The 15,070-nt window shown below is 34.1% G+C and overlaps 1 protein-coding gene across 1 annotated transcript in view; it reads left to right on the plus strand.

Annotated features, from left to right (window-relative positions):
- Positions 1–3,890: 3,890 nt before the first annotated feature.
- LOC123715069 overlaps positions 3,891–15,070 on the plus strand; it is a gene marked incomplete at its 5' end in the record, with an annotated part of 147,059 nt that continues 135,879 nt past the window's right edge. The window contains one exon of the mRNA XM_045669886.1: positions 3,891–4,110. Within this exon, the coding sequence (XP_045525842.1) occupies positions 3,891–4,110 (220 nt within the window). The remainder of the gene's footprint in view (positions 4,111–15,070) is intronic.

A 15,070-nucleotide genomic window follows, 5' to 3' on the forward strand; every position in this document is an offset into this window, starting at 1 on the left:
TCTAATATAACGACTCGTATTTGGTAGTAAAAACCAATAGTCGTAACAGCCGATGACGTTGTAATAAGGCTTGTTTCATACAATCAATTATTGGACAGCCAGGGAACGAGGGTATGACTTTAACGTTAAAACAGCGAAATACATGGCATATTCTTAATACTACTATGTAAAGAAAAGTATGATAGTAACCCCTGTTACACTAAGCGAAAGATGCAGTTTTGATATAGCAAGTCTTCGTTTAGCTCATATTTCTTATGCCTGTCTTGTTCCCCATTGGGTTCACGCTTATTTTATACGTGACGTGAACCGCAATGTTGAGTATCTATTTCTAATCTTTTGTTTTGGATAGTTAAACCCGTTTAGGATTTAAGTTCTTGGAGGCTTGTGATTTTGTTTTATATGAGAAATGTTTTATTTATTGAATAAATATTTTAATTTATTTATTTTAAAAGGCACAGTAAGGAAACACATAGAAAAGGTTTAGAGGGAAACATTACAATGATAAAGAGAAACTTAGACATTCAAGGTAAAAGACAAACTAGATTAAAAATGTGTGCGTGTACTAAGTGGACACACATTTTTCGAAAAATGATCTACTATATGCAACTTTACAGAAATTGGTTACATAAAGTTAAATAAGATAAAGTTTAACAAAAGGCTTTTATTGTCATAGACATGAATACAAATAATACAATTATATAATTTTACCTTATTACTACTCAGATTATTACAGAATTTCATTAATTGTAATAGAATTATTACTTACTATCATTGTTATCATTATTATATACTTATGTTATTAATGGCTTCGAATCAACCGTGGTAGGGACAAGAAAAAGATGGCGAGTAACGGAAAAATGTGACACGTAACCGAGTAATATGAGGCGTAGCCGAAAATTGTGACGGTAATTTTTTTTACAACGCCGAAAAAGAAGTTTCACTTCAAAAATATAAATGTACAAATTAATACATTTCTACTTTGCAATTTTCGCTGTTGGTCACATATTGACAGTCGCTGCAGCATAATAATAAATTATAATATAATTCATGACGGAAAATCATTTATATTTTTAAAATAAAGCTGTTAAATCAGCTGTCGATTCAAAGATACTTAATTTCTCAAAGAATTACATTCACTTAGTGAGAAAATTTAGAGTAGGTTAGTTATGTACATCGTGTTATGAAATTATTTGTAATTGGGCTAAATAAAATAAAAGTGTTTCTTGTGGTGGTTTTTTGGTGGTTATAATATAAAATTTAGAAACATATACATATATGCACGGATTTATTATTATAATATATAATATTATTTCGGCTATACAATGCTCAGAGGCGATGAGATCTTAGAGAAACTGATCCTGGTTGTTAACACAGATGGCAAAATATCACGAAGCCGCTAACCAGGTGTACCGATCAAGTGAAAGAATCATCATCTTCAAAACTATTCACCTCTCGTGGTCACATTACTTGCATAAAACATTGCCAGCATTTTAAGAAGCTTAAAGGATCTTAAGTTGATTTGGTTCGGAAATAGTAACCCGCTGGTTCCACAAAGTATTTAACACAACTAACAGTCTTATAGAGAAAATAGTTACTATTTTTCAAACTAAACTAGTTACCTTAAATGTTTATGTAACATCAATTATTTAAGTGCTAAGCTAAGCCAACATAGTGCCAATAAATTAAAACGTGTAGAACGTTTCAAATTTAAAAATAGATTAAGTACACAGAGAATAAAAATAAAAACAATCAAAGAAATGCAGTCTGTGACCAATCCCCACAGAGTATTAACGAATCTATTATTATAGTCTTAAACGTTCCCTTTAAGGTATTCAAATTAATTTGGGTGCATACTAATTGAGGCAGTCCAAATATTTGGAATGACAGTGGATGGTATTTAATAAATTCTTCCTTTAGCATTTTGTTTCCGTTTTTAATATACACGATATACATATTCATTATTATATAGCTTACATCAATGAAATTGGATTTTTGTTGAGTAAACTCGCTTTGATGTCGACTTTACATTCCCGACGGCACATTATACGATTCTTAACGGTATTTGCCTTTAGTAAGCTATTTTATAATTACGATTCTGTATAGACACAATTAAAAATGTGATTAGAATATATTTCTCTATGTAATAAGTAATAATAAAATACAAATCATTATTTGTTAAGATTAATTAAATTAAAAATTAAGTAAGATACTTTGAATATTGCTATAGAAATCGAACTTACGCAATTGTTTTAATGTTGGTATCAGATTTTAGAAACAATTGCGCTTTTCCTAGAAATTGAACAAGGATTGTTCTCTTTAATGGTTTAACTTTGCAATGTTATATTAGTATTCTGAGCCTTTAAAACTAGAACAATTACTGTTTCTCTGAAAATCTCTGGGTTTTGCCGGCGTTTCAGATAGCAGATACTATAAATAATCGTAATTTTCTCGTGAAAGCTTGAATTCCATTACCATAGAATACTCTGTCACATGCTCAAACAAGTTTTGAATTTAGAACGCCAATCGCTTGCTCTGCAGTTTACTTAAAAACAATTGAACGCATGGAAGATTACTAAATTACTTACTGAATCGATATAAGTTGTTTTTAGTGCGCAAAACGATCGTCGTCTCGACTGAATCCTATGGATTAGGCCTCGAACACGCACCCTCACCATTTCACCAACTTTCTATTTATGTTGGGTCGCTAAGCAAACAACTTGTAGGCTCTTTATTACAGTTGTTCGTTTCCGCTCACGACGTCGTTATGCCATAAAATAACGTGTCAGTTTTTATTTGGAGAATGGCATTTGATAGATAAACTTTGTTTCAATGAAAAAATATTCAATTGTTTTTAATACATATAACCAAAGAAACATATTCTTAAAATGCTGAACAATTGTTTTGTTAGAAATTAGTTAGATTTAGATCTCGGCTTACGGCTGTACTGTCACGTCAAAAATAACCTTTTTCTGATGTTTTCTTCTGTTTCGTAATTAGCTACTACTTATATATTAGTTATTAACTTTGTATATTGTTACTCAATTGAATTAGGATTTACATTTTTGTTTATACACATTATTATTTATATTTTTTTATAGTTACATGTTATTTTGAGATTTCTTTTGTTAATTATTTATAGACTTCTTGTACTTTACCTTTCTTCTGTTGTTTGGTGTTTCTTTCTTTACTGTTGCATATTACGGTTGCCTGGAAGAGATAGCTTGTTAGCGATAAGGCCGCCCATTGCCTAATAACTTATGTAAATTGCTTTTATTGTTTTTTACTTTATGATTTCGTATATTATTGCAACGAAGTGCGAATAAAGAGATAGCTTGTTAGCGATAAGGCCGCCCATTGCCTAATAACTTATGTAAATTGCTTTTATTGTTTTTTACTGTATGATTTCGTATATTATTGCAACGAAGTGCGAATAAAGAGATAGCTTGTTAGCGATAAGGCCGCCCATTGCCTAATAACTTATGTAAATTGCTTTTATTGTTTTTTACTGTATGATTTCGTATATTATTGCAACGAAGTGCGAATAAAGAGATAGCTTGTTAGCGATAAGGCCGCCCATTGCCTAATAACTTATGTAAATTGCTTTTATTGTTTTTTACTGTATGATTTCGTATATTATTGCAACGAAGTGCGAATAAAGAGATAGCTTGTTAGCGATAAGGCCGCCCATTGCCTAATAACTTATGTAAATTGCTTTTATTGCTTTTTATTGTATGATTTCGTATATTATTGCAACGAAGTGCGAATAAATAAATAACATTAAAAGGTGTGTTTATATTGTATAATATACGATGATGTATGATTAAAAACGATTGAAACCAATAATAATGTAAGATTTTCGTCCACAGAATAGCATGATGTTTTAAACATCAAGCATGGAGCGGTCTGGTCGGCGGTCAAAGGCTGGTTCGCTGAGCGGGCTGTCAGGCGGGTTCCCGAATGGAGTCGCAAATTCGGGAAGCGTACGCCGTCAGCGCTCGCTCGAATGGAGTGGCGACAGATATAGCAGCAGTGACGATGACCGTCCGCAGAAGCAGATTGATGATCGGGTGTTTGCTTCTCTTCTGGCTCAGGCTACGCAACAATTCGACAGTAAGAATACATTTTTATTCAAGCTAGATTAAAGACGAAGCATGGCAAAAGAAGAAAAACTTAATTATACATAATAAAAAAGATGTACAGTTAAAAGACAAAAGTTCACTGGCCACTAGGATTCCCTGTGTCATGGGCAGCTTCCCTTTGCCATATTTATGATACTTGACGTAATAAATTCTATTTAAGACTTACTATAACTTAACTACCGTTGTACGAGAAGAATAATCGTCACTTTCCGTGTAGCTTGGCGTTACGTACAAATAGGGGTCTCACTACCGCGCACCACAAATATCTGGAACCAGCTGCCCACTGAAGTATTTCCGTACTAATTCAACTTAGGATCCTAAAGGAAAAGAGCGTACCAATTCTTAACAAGCCGGCAACGCATTCAGATCTCAGGTCGTCAGTTTAAACACTAGTTGTGACCAAGTGATGATTTCTTTCTGTATGCGTATTTAATGGCTCGGTAGGTGATGATGAACCTCGTTTGTGTCAGACACAGAAAGCTGATCATCTACCTAAGTGGAACTGCAACTTCATGATCACATAAGGCTTTCATATTATGTCTGAGCGGATCTATGGTGATGACGTCGTCTAATTCCCCGAAGAATCCTTTTATAAAAATTACATCTAATTTAGTAACATAAATAATGCAATTAATTTATATTGTAACGTAACTCACATTTAACTAAACGTAATAGTCAATTGTTAATTAAATCTTCGTCAGTCGTCTTTTTTTAACACAGCGTTTAAGACAACGACCATTTGACAGATAAATAGAATCATCCATGAAAAAGAGAATTTTCTTTCGTTTCGAATTTTCAATCGAACTTATAGTATTAAAACTCTTTACTTATGCAAAACCTTGCATCACACGCATATACAGGTTATTGTACGTCACCCGTCTGTATTAAAGCGATTGCAGCCAACTAAAGCGTAGGATCAGTCCAAAATTTGTTATTCATCGGGTGACACGGTCGAAGGTCCGCGTTGAGCCCTAACAAGTGGCATCATTAGAGGAACATTGAGGGATGGGGCGGGGGGCAGGGGCTGGGCAATTGATAGGGGCGCGCTGCGGTGAGCTTATGAGGAAAACTTTGTTGAAACTTCAGCTTCAGTTATCATCTTGTGTAATGCTAACTAAGGCACTGTCTCTTTGAAACTAGGTTTAAAGGCAATTTGTAATTCAGCATAAATATATCTATACTTAAGAAACAATCTCTGTAAAACTACATTTGAATTTTAATTGTCGGTTGCCATCTTTCAAAAACCAACCTAGGAGTTCCGGCACCTATCATCGGAATTCTTCACGATTTTAACAGAATAATACTTATCCAGAGCTTGGTATATTCGGTAGGGGGCTGAACAGTTTTAAAAAGGCATTGTTAGGTACCTGTCTGATACCTAATCCGCATTGATACTAGTATTTTTTAACATTGTCATATATTTTAGAATAATAGCTTGCAAAATATACGGTAGATAAATCATTACATATAATGACACAAGTTACACTTTTTTGTTAATCTAACCTACTTTAGCTATTAGTAAATATACCTAAGAGATAACATCTTTGAATTCTTTTGCTTATATCACTATGATGTTCTGTTTCCATTTCAATACACTTAACATTGCCAAGTATAAACATTATGACATGATTACAAGTCCATAAATTCAAACGTTGCTTTTAGGTGATAGGCATTACCTTTGGCGGTGGCCCCTAATGTGATTAGTCTGGTCATATTTGAGCTTTATATGCACCACTAGATGCCATAACGTGTTTTCATATTCAGTATTCGGTATGTCTGGCACGTTCCGTTATCCCGATCAACTAATCATCTGCTAATGGATTCCTATTAATTAAGTTCCCGTTTAAGCGAAATAAACATTGATAGAGTGTTTTAGGCGTTGCATATCTCTATTCAGTTTATTACTTTAAAAAAAAATCAGGAGCTTAAATCCTCTATCTATTTCATTGCCACGTGTTGAATGTTTGAGTCTAAGGCAAGTCGGTTTCCTCACTCTCTTTTTCGTTCGTGCGATTGTTAAATGCGCACATATAAAGAAAGTCCAGTGGTGCTCAGCCGGGGTTCGAGCCTACGACCTCTGGGATGAAAGTCGCATGCTGAAGCCACTAGGCCGACACTCCTCTTTTTAAATGCCATTTATTAATATAGGCACTTAAAAAGAGGCCTTCAACATTTCCATTGCTGTAAAACTCTCCACTTTGTACAATATTGGGTTAGTTTACTAATATTATTTTTCCTTGATTATTATGTCTTAATTTCTAAGACAAGCTTCACTGTAAAATGACTTTTAGCAGAGTTCTTAGCAATCTTGACAAGTAAAAAAACAACTGAGTGAGTATATTAGATCGAACGTAAAGTGTGACATTCATAAGAATTTTTTTTCAAACTATCTTTTAGCTATGATACTGAAAGTTGGCAAGTGATGTTTATTAATGGGCAGAGGAGTCTACGGCGTAGGCTATCAGAGCTACACAGTAGTCCGGTACAACTATCACGAATTTTAGAAAATGTCTTTAAGGCTTATATAATAATACAATTGATACTGGTTTTTTATCAATTTATTTTTATACTTTTATTTCTCATAGATGATCAGTCCTGCTAGACACGCGCCGTAGATCTATTAGGTCTACAGTATGAGCTGGCATACTCACGATATTTTCGAACAAAATCGAATCTGAGCTGAGAGTCGCATGCTCATGAAATTAGACCAATACTGCAATAAATGCGTTTTTTTAATGAGGTTTTTTGCCTGAAATATTTCTGGAAAAAATGCATAACAATGCCCGATCTCGTATCATCATAGTCCGTATCGAATGTTTTAATATTACATAATGGGTATATTATACAAATACATGATATTTGGACTATATGTGTTCATTTGTTTGTACGGTGTATTAGAAATAATTATATTAATGCACTTCACATCTGAATTTAGCATTAGAATTATCTTTTCATTAAAGGAGGATAATATAAACGAGTTGCCTTTTAAAAAGTTAACTCTTAAGCAGCTACCAGCAAATACATATTCAGTAGTCTTTTTGAAGTTAAATAATATATTTGCCACAAAAATACACATTGAAGTCGATCATATAGTTTAATCGCGGCTAATGAGCTGGAATATAAACGTAAGTGAAAGCTTGCTAGTGCGTAACTTTTAATAACAATTATAAATCGATTAATTTCAAAGAAAATAGTACATTTAGATTGATTGTTTATAAATAAAAACATTATAAAAATAGCCATGAGAACAGCTAATTTTAATTGTTGTCAAAAGTTATGGTCTAAATACACTTCTTAGAATTATTAGATGTGTTGTTAAAGAAAGAAAATCCCTTAAAAACACTCACAATAATCGAAATAATATAAGTCTCCATTACATTTTCCTCCCGTACCGTTGTTATTAGAAGGCCTAACGCAATATCACGAAGCATGCTCCACAAGAATCCTTACCGTTATTGCATGGAAATTCTTCGACGTGCAACTTCATTGAGGGACTCTTTTGTATAAGGAGAATGTTTCCCAGTTATTGTTTTTCGAAAGCGAGGGAGGTGATATTACCTTTCTGGAATCAAAATAGACGGTTTATTAGATTAAGGCGGCTCCATATCTAGGAAAATATTAGATTTTATAAAAATATTGGCTTCCACTGCGTTTAATATACGCTTTTATTTTTAAATAGATATTTAAAGATTAAAAGGCATACATAATTAGTAATTTTTAGAAGTGTTAGTCTAGAGGTTAAGGGGGAGGTCATTACCTCAAGGGCCTTGCGTTCGTCCCTCGGCTGTTATGTTATTTTAATCTTTATGTTTGCGGGAATCAGCATGTACTATCAATTAGAAAAAACATTGTTAAGTGCTTCCGCTGTTTAACTTGTGTGTTTTGCATATGCTAAAATTGGAAGTGTATATTTTAATGATTTCTAGTTTTTTGTAACATTTGTTTATTAAAATTGTCATGTGTTTTAGAAAAGATAGCTGACTTCTAGTTGACTTTAATAAATAAATAATTTCTAGCCAAAAATCAAGCTGACAATTCAACCTTACAAGTTACGGAGGCCGATACTAAATAACTATACTGCCATATACCAAGATATATGTCTCTTAATAGGCCATATGCTGAGCGACACGTGATTATTATAAATGTTGGTAACCTGTCTGGTGGCTGAGAACGCCGGCAGGTGGAGCGCTTTATCGGCAATATTGATACATTATAAAGTCATGATGTGTCCCGGTTCTGAATAATGAAATGATAGGGAGGGACGGGAATATGACAATGTGTAACAAAACCCACACTAAAAGCTTTATGCATAAAATGAAACAAGGTTTTACTGATAGTGATTTTTAATAAGTCCAGTTATGGGTCAGCAAATTATTACAGGTATTTATAAAGTGTATTTATTTGTTATACTTCTTTACGTATACATATGGTTATGTAAGTTACTAGGACGGCAAGCGATTTCATTCAAATTTTAAATAACTAATAATCTAAAGAGTAGAAAAACATACAATTAATACAAAAAAGTAAGTCACTCCAGGCCATTCGAAACAGTTATTATTTCGCTGGCAAACGAACACAAGTTGTGATGTGATGTACTTAATAAAATTGTTACATTTCAAGGATAGTAATTGAGACTACAGTATCGTTGCATCAATGTGCCTGATGGGTACGTTGGATGGCGAGGATTTTATATTTATTTTAGTAGATTCGGTGTACAACTTTAGTTAACGAGTTACATAAGCTAACGGACCTTTATTGTCCGCCGAGTGAACTGACAAATGCTCTATTATTTGTTAGTGCTTACAGGAGTTAGTTAATAAATTATGTGTATATTTTTATTATGTAATTTTGTTTTTCCGAATCAATGTTTGTTTTATGTGTCGTGTGTAAATTTTGTTGTGCATTCTTGTCAATTAAGGGTAACCTGTTGGTCTGGGTTGTTTATTTATAAATAAACAAATAAAAAAAGTTGCATTCAACGGTTTTATTCAGAATACATACATAAATATATAAAAAACTGTATGCGTGTACACACGTAAGAAGTGAAACTTCTTTATGACCTTATTTTTTTTAAATGGTCTGCTATATGCAACGTCACAGAAATTGGTTAAATATAGTTAAATTAGATAAAGTTTAACAAAAGGCTTTTATTATCAATACAATTATTTCATTATTACAGAATTTCATTAATTGTAATAGAATTATTACTATCATTGTTATAGTTATTTTTGTAATTTCGTAAGTTTCGTAATTTTTGATATTAATCGCTTCGCTTCGAATCAACCGTAGTAGGGACAAGAAAAAGATGGCACGTAACGGAAAAATGTGATGAGTAATCGAAAAATATGACGGTTTTTTTTACAACGCCGAGAGTGTCACTTCAATAAATGATACTTCTACTTATTATTTAAATAATTCAATTTATTATATCACTTTATAGTTTCTGTTTAAGAACACTTATAAACAAATTCATCTTCCTCAGTCAATCTTGTTATTTATACTTTAATACTGCTAAGCATACTTGGCTCAGGTCTTTTACTTATAGTACAGAGTGCTCAACCTATGTTAAGGGCACACTCACCAGGGCGTACAAGAGCGTTTCCGGCCTTTTAGGAAGGAAGGACCATACGTCCAATTGATTCGGAAATACTATTTTTGTGGGCAGATGGCTCCACATAGTGGTGGTGCGCGGCTAAAACTGCCTTAAGAAACGCTTAGTTGTGGAACGACGGCCGTCGAGGTCATACGGGTGGTATCCCTCTATGGTAAATGCGGTAAAAGATGCAGAGAAGAATTGCTAATGTTATATGCTATATCTTTAGACAGTATATAGTATAATATCTATAGACAAATATTTCATAACAATTCAATTCATAAAAACGTATTTCTAAAGATATCAGTTAATACGAACGATATTGCTATAAAAGTCCGTTAAGCAAAGTCCAATAAAATCCAGTTTATCAGACTTCAATTAATTAAATAGGGGTATTCACAAACAAAATCAGTATTGTGTCAATGGCCTCGATCTATGCGGGCTGTACTCGACTGTACTTGGTGATAAGCCACCGACCTTTCACTAATATAATTGGACATTTACTTAATATATTAGGGCTCTAAGTGACCTCTTGGTAACAATTACTGCTTTAAGATTCCATTATTATGTCCGTCGCAAGCCCCATTAGAGCTGCGAATCTTCGGTCAATCAACGCATCGCAGATAATGATAAATTAGTATGTACATAAAATATGCATCTGTAAATATAAACTAAATATTTTCTCTCTATCCCTTAGTCATTGCATCACGCGAGATCTCATGGAACAATTTTGCTAATTTTAGCAGAAGATTCTTATGAAAAATTAAGGAACTAGAACATAGAACCTTTAAGAAAACTTAACGACAATATTTATTTTACATAACTCTCAGTTGCTTTATATAAGTGTAAGTTATTTTACATAACTCTCATTTAATATAACTGTCAGTTCTTTGATATAAATGTCAGTTCTTTCATATAAATGTCAGTTATTGACAGAATGAAGAAGAAACGAAGCCGAGACAGGGTTTTGAATAATATTTTTATTATTAATTATACTAATAAGAATCCAATATTTAAATATAATCCCTCGAATCAGCTATATCAGTTAGTGAAATATAATTTAGTAGCTTAAGAGTAATATATTAGGTCCTTACATATGAAATTGGCGTTTTGTATGGGAGGAACAAAAAGTCGAATATTTTTTAATGTAATATATTTAATTAATCAAAGTATGAACCATTGATTTCTATGCACTTTTGCCATCTCATAGGTAGTTCATTGATCCTTTTACTAAAAAAACAGTCGGACGGAAATCAATAAAATCTGTGATGGCGATTTGGACTGCCCCATCAGAGTTAAATTTCGAAAAAAATGGTAATCTGTTGGAGCAACGTCCGGGGAGTACGGAAGATGTCTTAGACATTCCAATTGAAGCTCTTCTAATTTGGTAGCCGTCTGTTGTGCAGTGTGTGGTCTAGCGTTGTCGTGAAGTAGCAGTGGCGTGGAGCGATTGACCAGCCTAGGTTGTTTAGCCGCTAGCTTTTCCATCATGGTTTGCAATTGCTGACAATAGGCATCAGCCGTAATAGTCTGGCCAGATTTGAGAAAAATGCAATGAACAATACCGGCACCAGTCCACCAAACGCTTACAAGTAACTTTTATGGGGTTAATTTTCGCTTGGGGCAGGATTTGGCTGGCTGGTCAGGATCCAACCATTATGCTGAGCGCTTTCGATTATCGTAAAGAATCCATTTTTCATCACAGGTAATGATTCGGCTTAAAAACCTTCATTATTGTGCCGGTTCAGTAATGTAAGGCAGCAGTCGACGCGCGTTTGCCGGTTTGCTTCAGTCAATTCGTGAGGTACCCACCTTTCAAGCTTTTTAATCTTCCCAATTTGCTTCAAGTGAATTAAAACAGTTTTATCACTAACACCGCAGCCTGCAGCTAACTCGGACGTGGTTTGTTATGGATCCGCTTCCACAATAGCCTTCAATACTTAATTATCAACTTGGGTCTCAGGCCGTCCACGGGGCTAGTTCTGCAGGTTGAAATTTCCAGAACGAAAACGTTGGAACCAAAAACGAACTGTGTTTTCTTTTGCAACATGACCGCCATACACATCATTCACCCTTCGAGTCGTTTCCGCAGCACTAGTGCCACGGCGGAACTCGTACTCGTAAATAATGCGATACTTTAAGTTTTCCATTTTGTAAAATGAGTGACGCAAACAGAAAAAAAAACAAATGAATGATGGTCATCGAAGCAAGAGTAAATAGCTGTACAAATTTGAATTTGGAATTCCTTACCAAAGAGGAGAACATCGTGATTAAAGTGGCCAGTACGAAATACGCCAATTTCATATGTAAGGACCTAATATTTAATATTTCTTATTTGAAATATAAAATGTTCATTAAAGTTTTTCTAATAAGTCTCTCTCGTTGCTTGTTATATAAAGCTCTTATAATAAGTGCTCATTAGAATCATGGTATCTCAAACAAAAGCTTTTTCTTTCAAGAAAAAAGATATTCGAGTATAACATTGAATGGAATCCCATAAATCTTGAAGATCAATTGCAACGATTGTTATAGGCGAAATGCGTTTTCCATTCTTAGGTAGATTTGTTTTCAGAGATTTCAGAAAACCACAGACTGCGTATAACATTTATTTAATTTTTGGATATTAATGCCCAAATTATAATACTTCGGCTCCTACCAATAGATGGCGCAATATGTCGATAATATTTTACTTAAACGCGCTAACATAATACATTCGTAAATGTCAATAAGTGTTGACATTTATAAATGTATTACCTATTTCATCTTTCTGTTCTGATAAATTAAAAAATGCTTAATTTAAAATGAAGTAACATAATACATATTTATAATAGTTTTACCAAAAAATTACCACATTTTATACAGGTCTTTCATTTGTTTGGCCACGAAAAACGAATATATGGATTTACGTACTGTTTCCAAGAGACAGACAGACAGACTCAAAGTCGCCATCTCATTTAGAGCAGGCCAAAACTCACCATAATTTGAAGTCTAAAGGGTTGAGGTCTGACCTAGATGAGGGCTAGTCTTTAGCTCTTATAAAGTCAGGAACTTTGGTTTCAAGTCAGGCTTGGGTCGTTCGTGCCTTGTGACCAGGTGCACAATCGTCCTGGAAAGCCCACGGTGTATGTATCTTGATACACTTAGGCTGAAGTTTTCACTCAAATGTAGTTTTGTGACTACTTGATTAAGACATGCCCACCAAACCATTACTGACGCAGAGTGATGACCACGTTGTACCTTTCCGATCGCTTAAGCAGCTTGTTCAGAGTGAGCGTACACTTTACCGTTTTGCTTATTGTGTTCATCAATCGTGAACTTTTATTATCGGTAAAAAGTATATTTCTGTGATTTTCATCTGTGTAGCGCGTCACAAGGTGTTAATAGTATACGAACATACGGCTCATACCAAGTTTTTGAAGTGTCTGGAATATGACCGACGGCTTCATACCCACTTTGTGCAAGGCGATCACCGCAATCCTATTTTCTTTAACACATTCCATATTGTGATTCGATAATGAAATTGAAAAACTACGTGAAATGGCGCAAAATTAAAAGAAGTTTTTAAAATAATACACATGTTTCAAATTCAAAATAATTAAAAAGTTTTTACGTAACAGTATTTATGGCCAGACCAGTTATAATAAATAATAAGTTACGATCATCCTTACCCGTTGGTGCGTAAAAGCATCAATTATTACCCCTTCAGATAATCAATATTTCCTAAAGGATCCAAATGATCCAATCACGATTACAAATTAAAAGCCAAAGAGTCTAAATCAGATTAAGGTAACCAATCGCCTTCACGGGGGAAGGCCTGGACCATTACTGCGTACTTCGCCCACTCCAGTGAGCTAACGTCGTGCTCTTCAGGCAATTGACACTGCGACGGCCCAAGCCCAGGTCCGAGTCTCGTAGGAGACGCCAAAACAGCCCGAGCTGAGTTGTAAAAGCCCTTCAAGCTAAACAGCGCGTTTTCTCAAAAAAACTGACTTGACTGACTGAAACTCTTTGTAAAACCGAATTTTGAGATGTAAGAGTGTTGTTAGCTGAGTACTATAGGATTTTTCTCCGTGAGGATTATAAAATCCTTGATCGAGATGTTTGATTGATATGTCTTAAAAGATTTACATAAGTTCTCTTCTGCAACGGATTAAAACTACTAGAATAGCTATAAAAAACATTTCCGTATAGCTAGACTACTTTAAAAAATCAATGACACACAGATTAATGCCCCACAATGGGACACAAAAAAAGAAATTAAAAAGTCCCAAAAACCTAAGAGAATAAATATCTAAAATTGTTCTTTTTATCATTCAAAAATAATTCATCTACTTAACATTTTCTTTTATGCTAAAATACTTTGAAGTCGAGAAAAGCTCCCAAAAGTAATTTTATTAATTACGAGTCAGGAATTCAAAAGTTCCAAGCCCGGAAGGTTCTTTTCTTTTGAAACGATCCATTATCTTATAAGATTTAGAAATTCCTGCGGTGTGGCACGCCACGAGAACACAAAGTCAGAACATTTTAGCCCTCAAATAATCTATATGAAAAATATCGCAATCTGGTCTTTAAATAAAACATTTGTCATTTACAAATATTATATGCTTTATAGTATTATAGACATATTAACTCCTGATACCGATAGCAATTGCGATTCGGACTGCAATTTCGAGTTTGTTTCATGAGCATAATGATTGCGATATCAATGCGACAGGTGTTGACTTATCCAAATTGCATAAAAACGGCGCTATTAAAAGTAAGTACTGGTGGAAAGTTCTGGAAATTTCGAATTATGTTAAAACAAGGCCGTGTTAATAAATACATGTAATTTAGTATACATTCATATATATTGTATAATGTACATTAATATAGAAAATGCGAGACAAATGGAAGAATTTGGAGGAGGCCTTCACTCCGTTGGAGGTCATGAATATTAAATACAATACATATACTTAATGTAATCCTTATTATAATACTAGAATATACGCTATTTTGTTAGAAGTCAACCGTTTGACCTTCAATATAAAATGGTTATATCAACGCGCTTATCCCAAACTAACTCAAACAGAAATTCAGAGAAATTAATTATCCTTTACTTATTGCGGGAATTCTCAGCTGGTCACCGTCGAGCTGGGAAAACAAAGGGCGTAGGGCCGCTTGCCGCCTTAGGGCCGTTTTCTCTATAAACGATTGAAGTCGCTCTGTTTTGTTCCTGCACAAGGGTCATAAGACAAAGGAAGCTGGAAGCGACTGGTCGCGGCTGATTAAAAGATAAGGCTAGGTAATGTTTTCTCGACTTGACCATAGCTGTGTAGGGGATTTTATAACGTTCCTGCTA

This window comes from Pieris brassicae, chromosome 10 (assembly GCF_905147105.1).
Source record: "Pieris brassicae chromosome 10, ilPieBrab1.1, whole genome shotgun sequence".
Lineage (NCBI taxonomy): Eukaryota > Metazoa > Arthropoda > Insecta > Lepidoptera > Pieridae > Pieris > Pieris brassicae.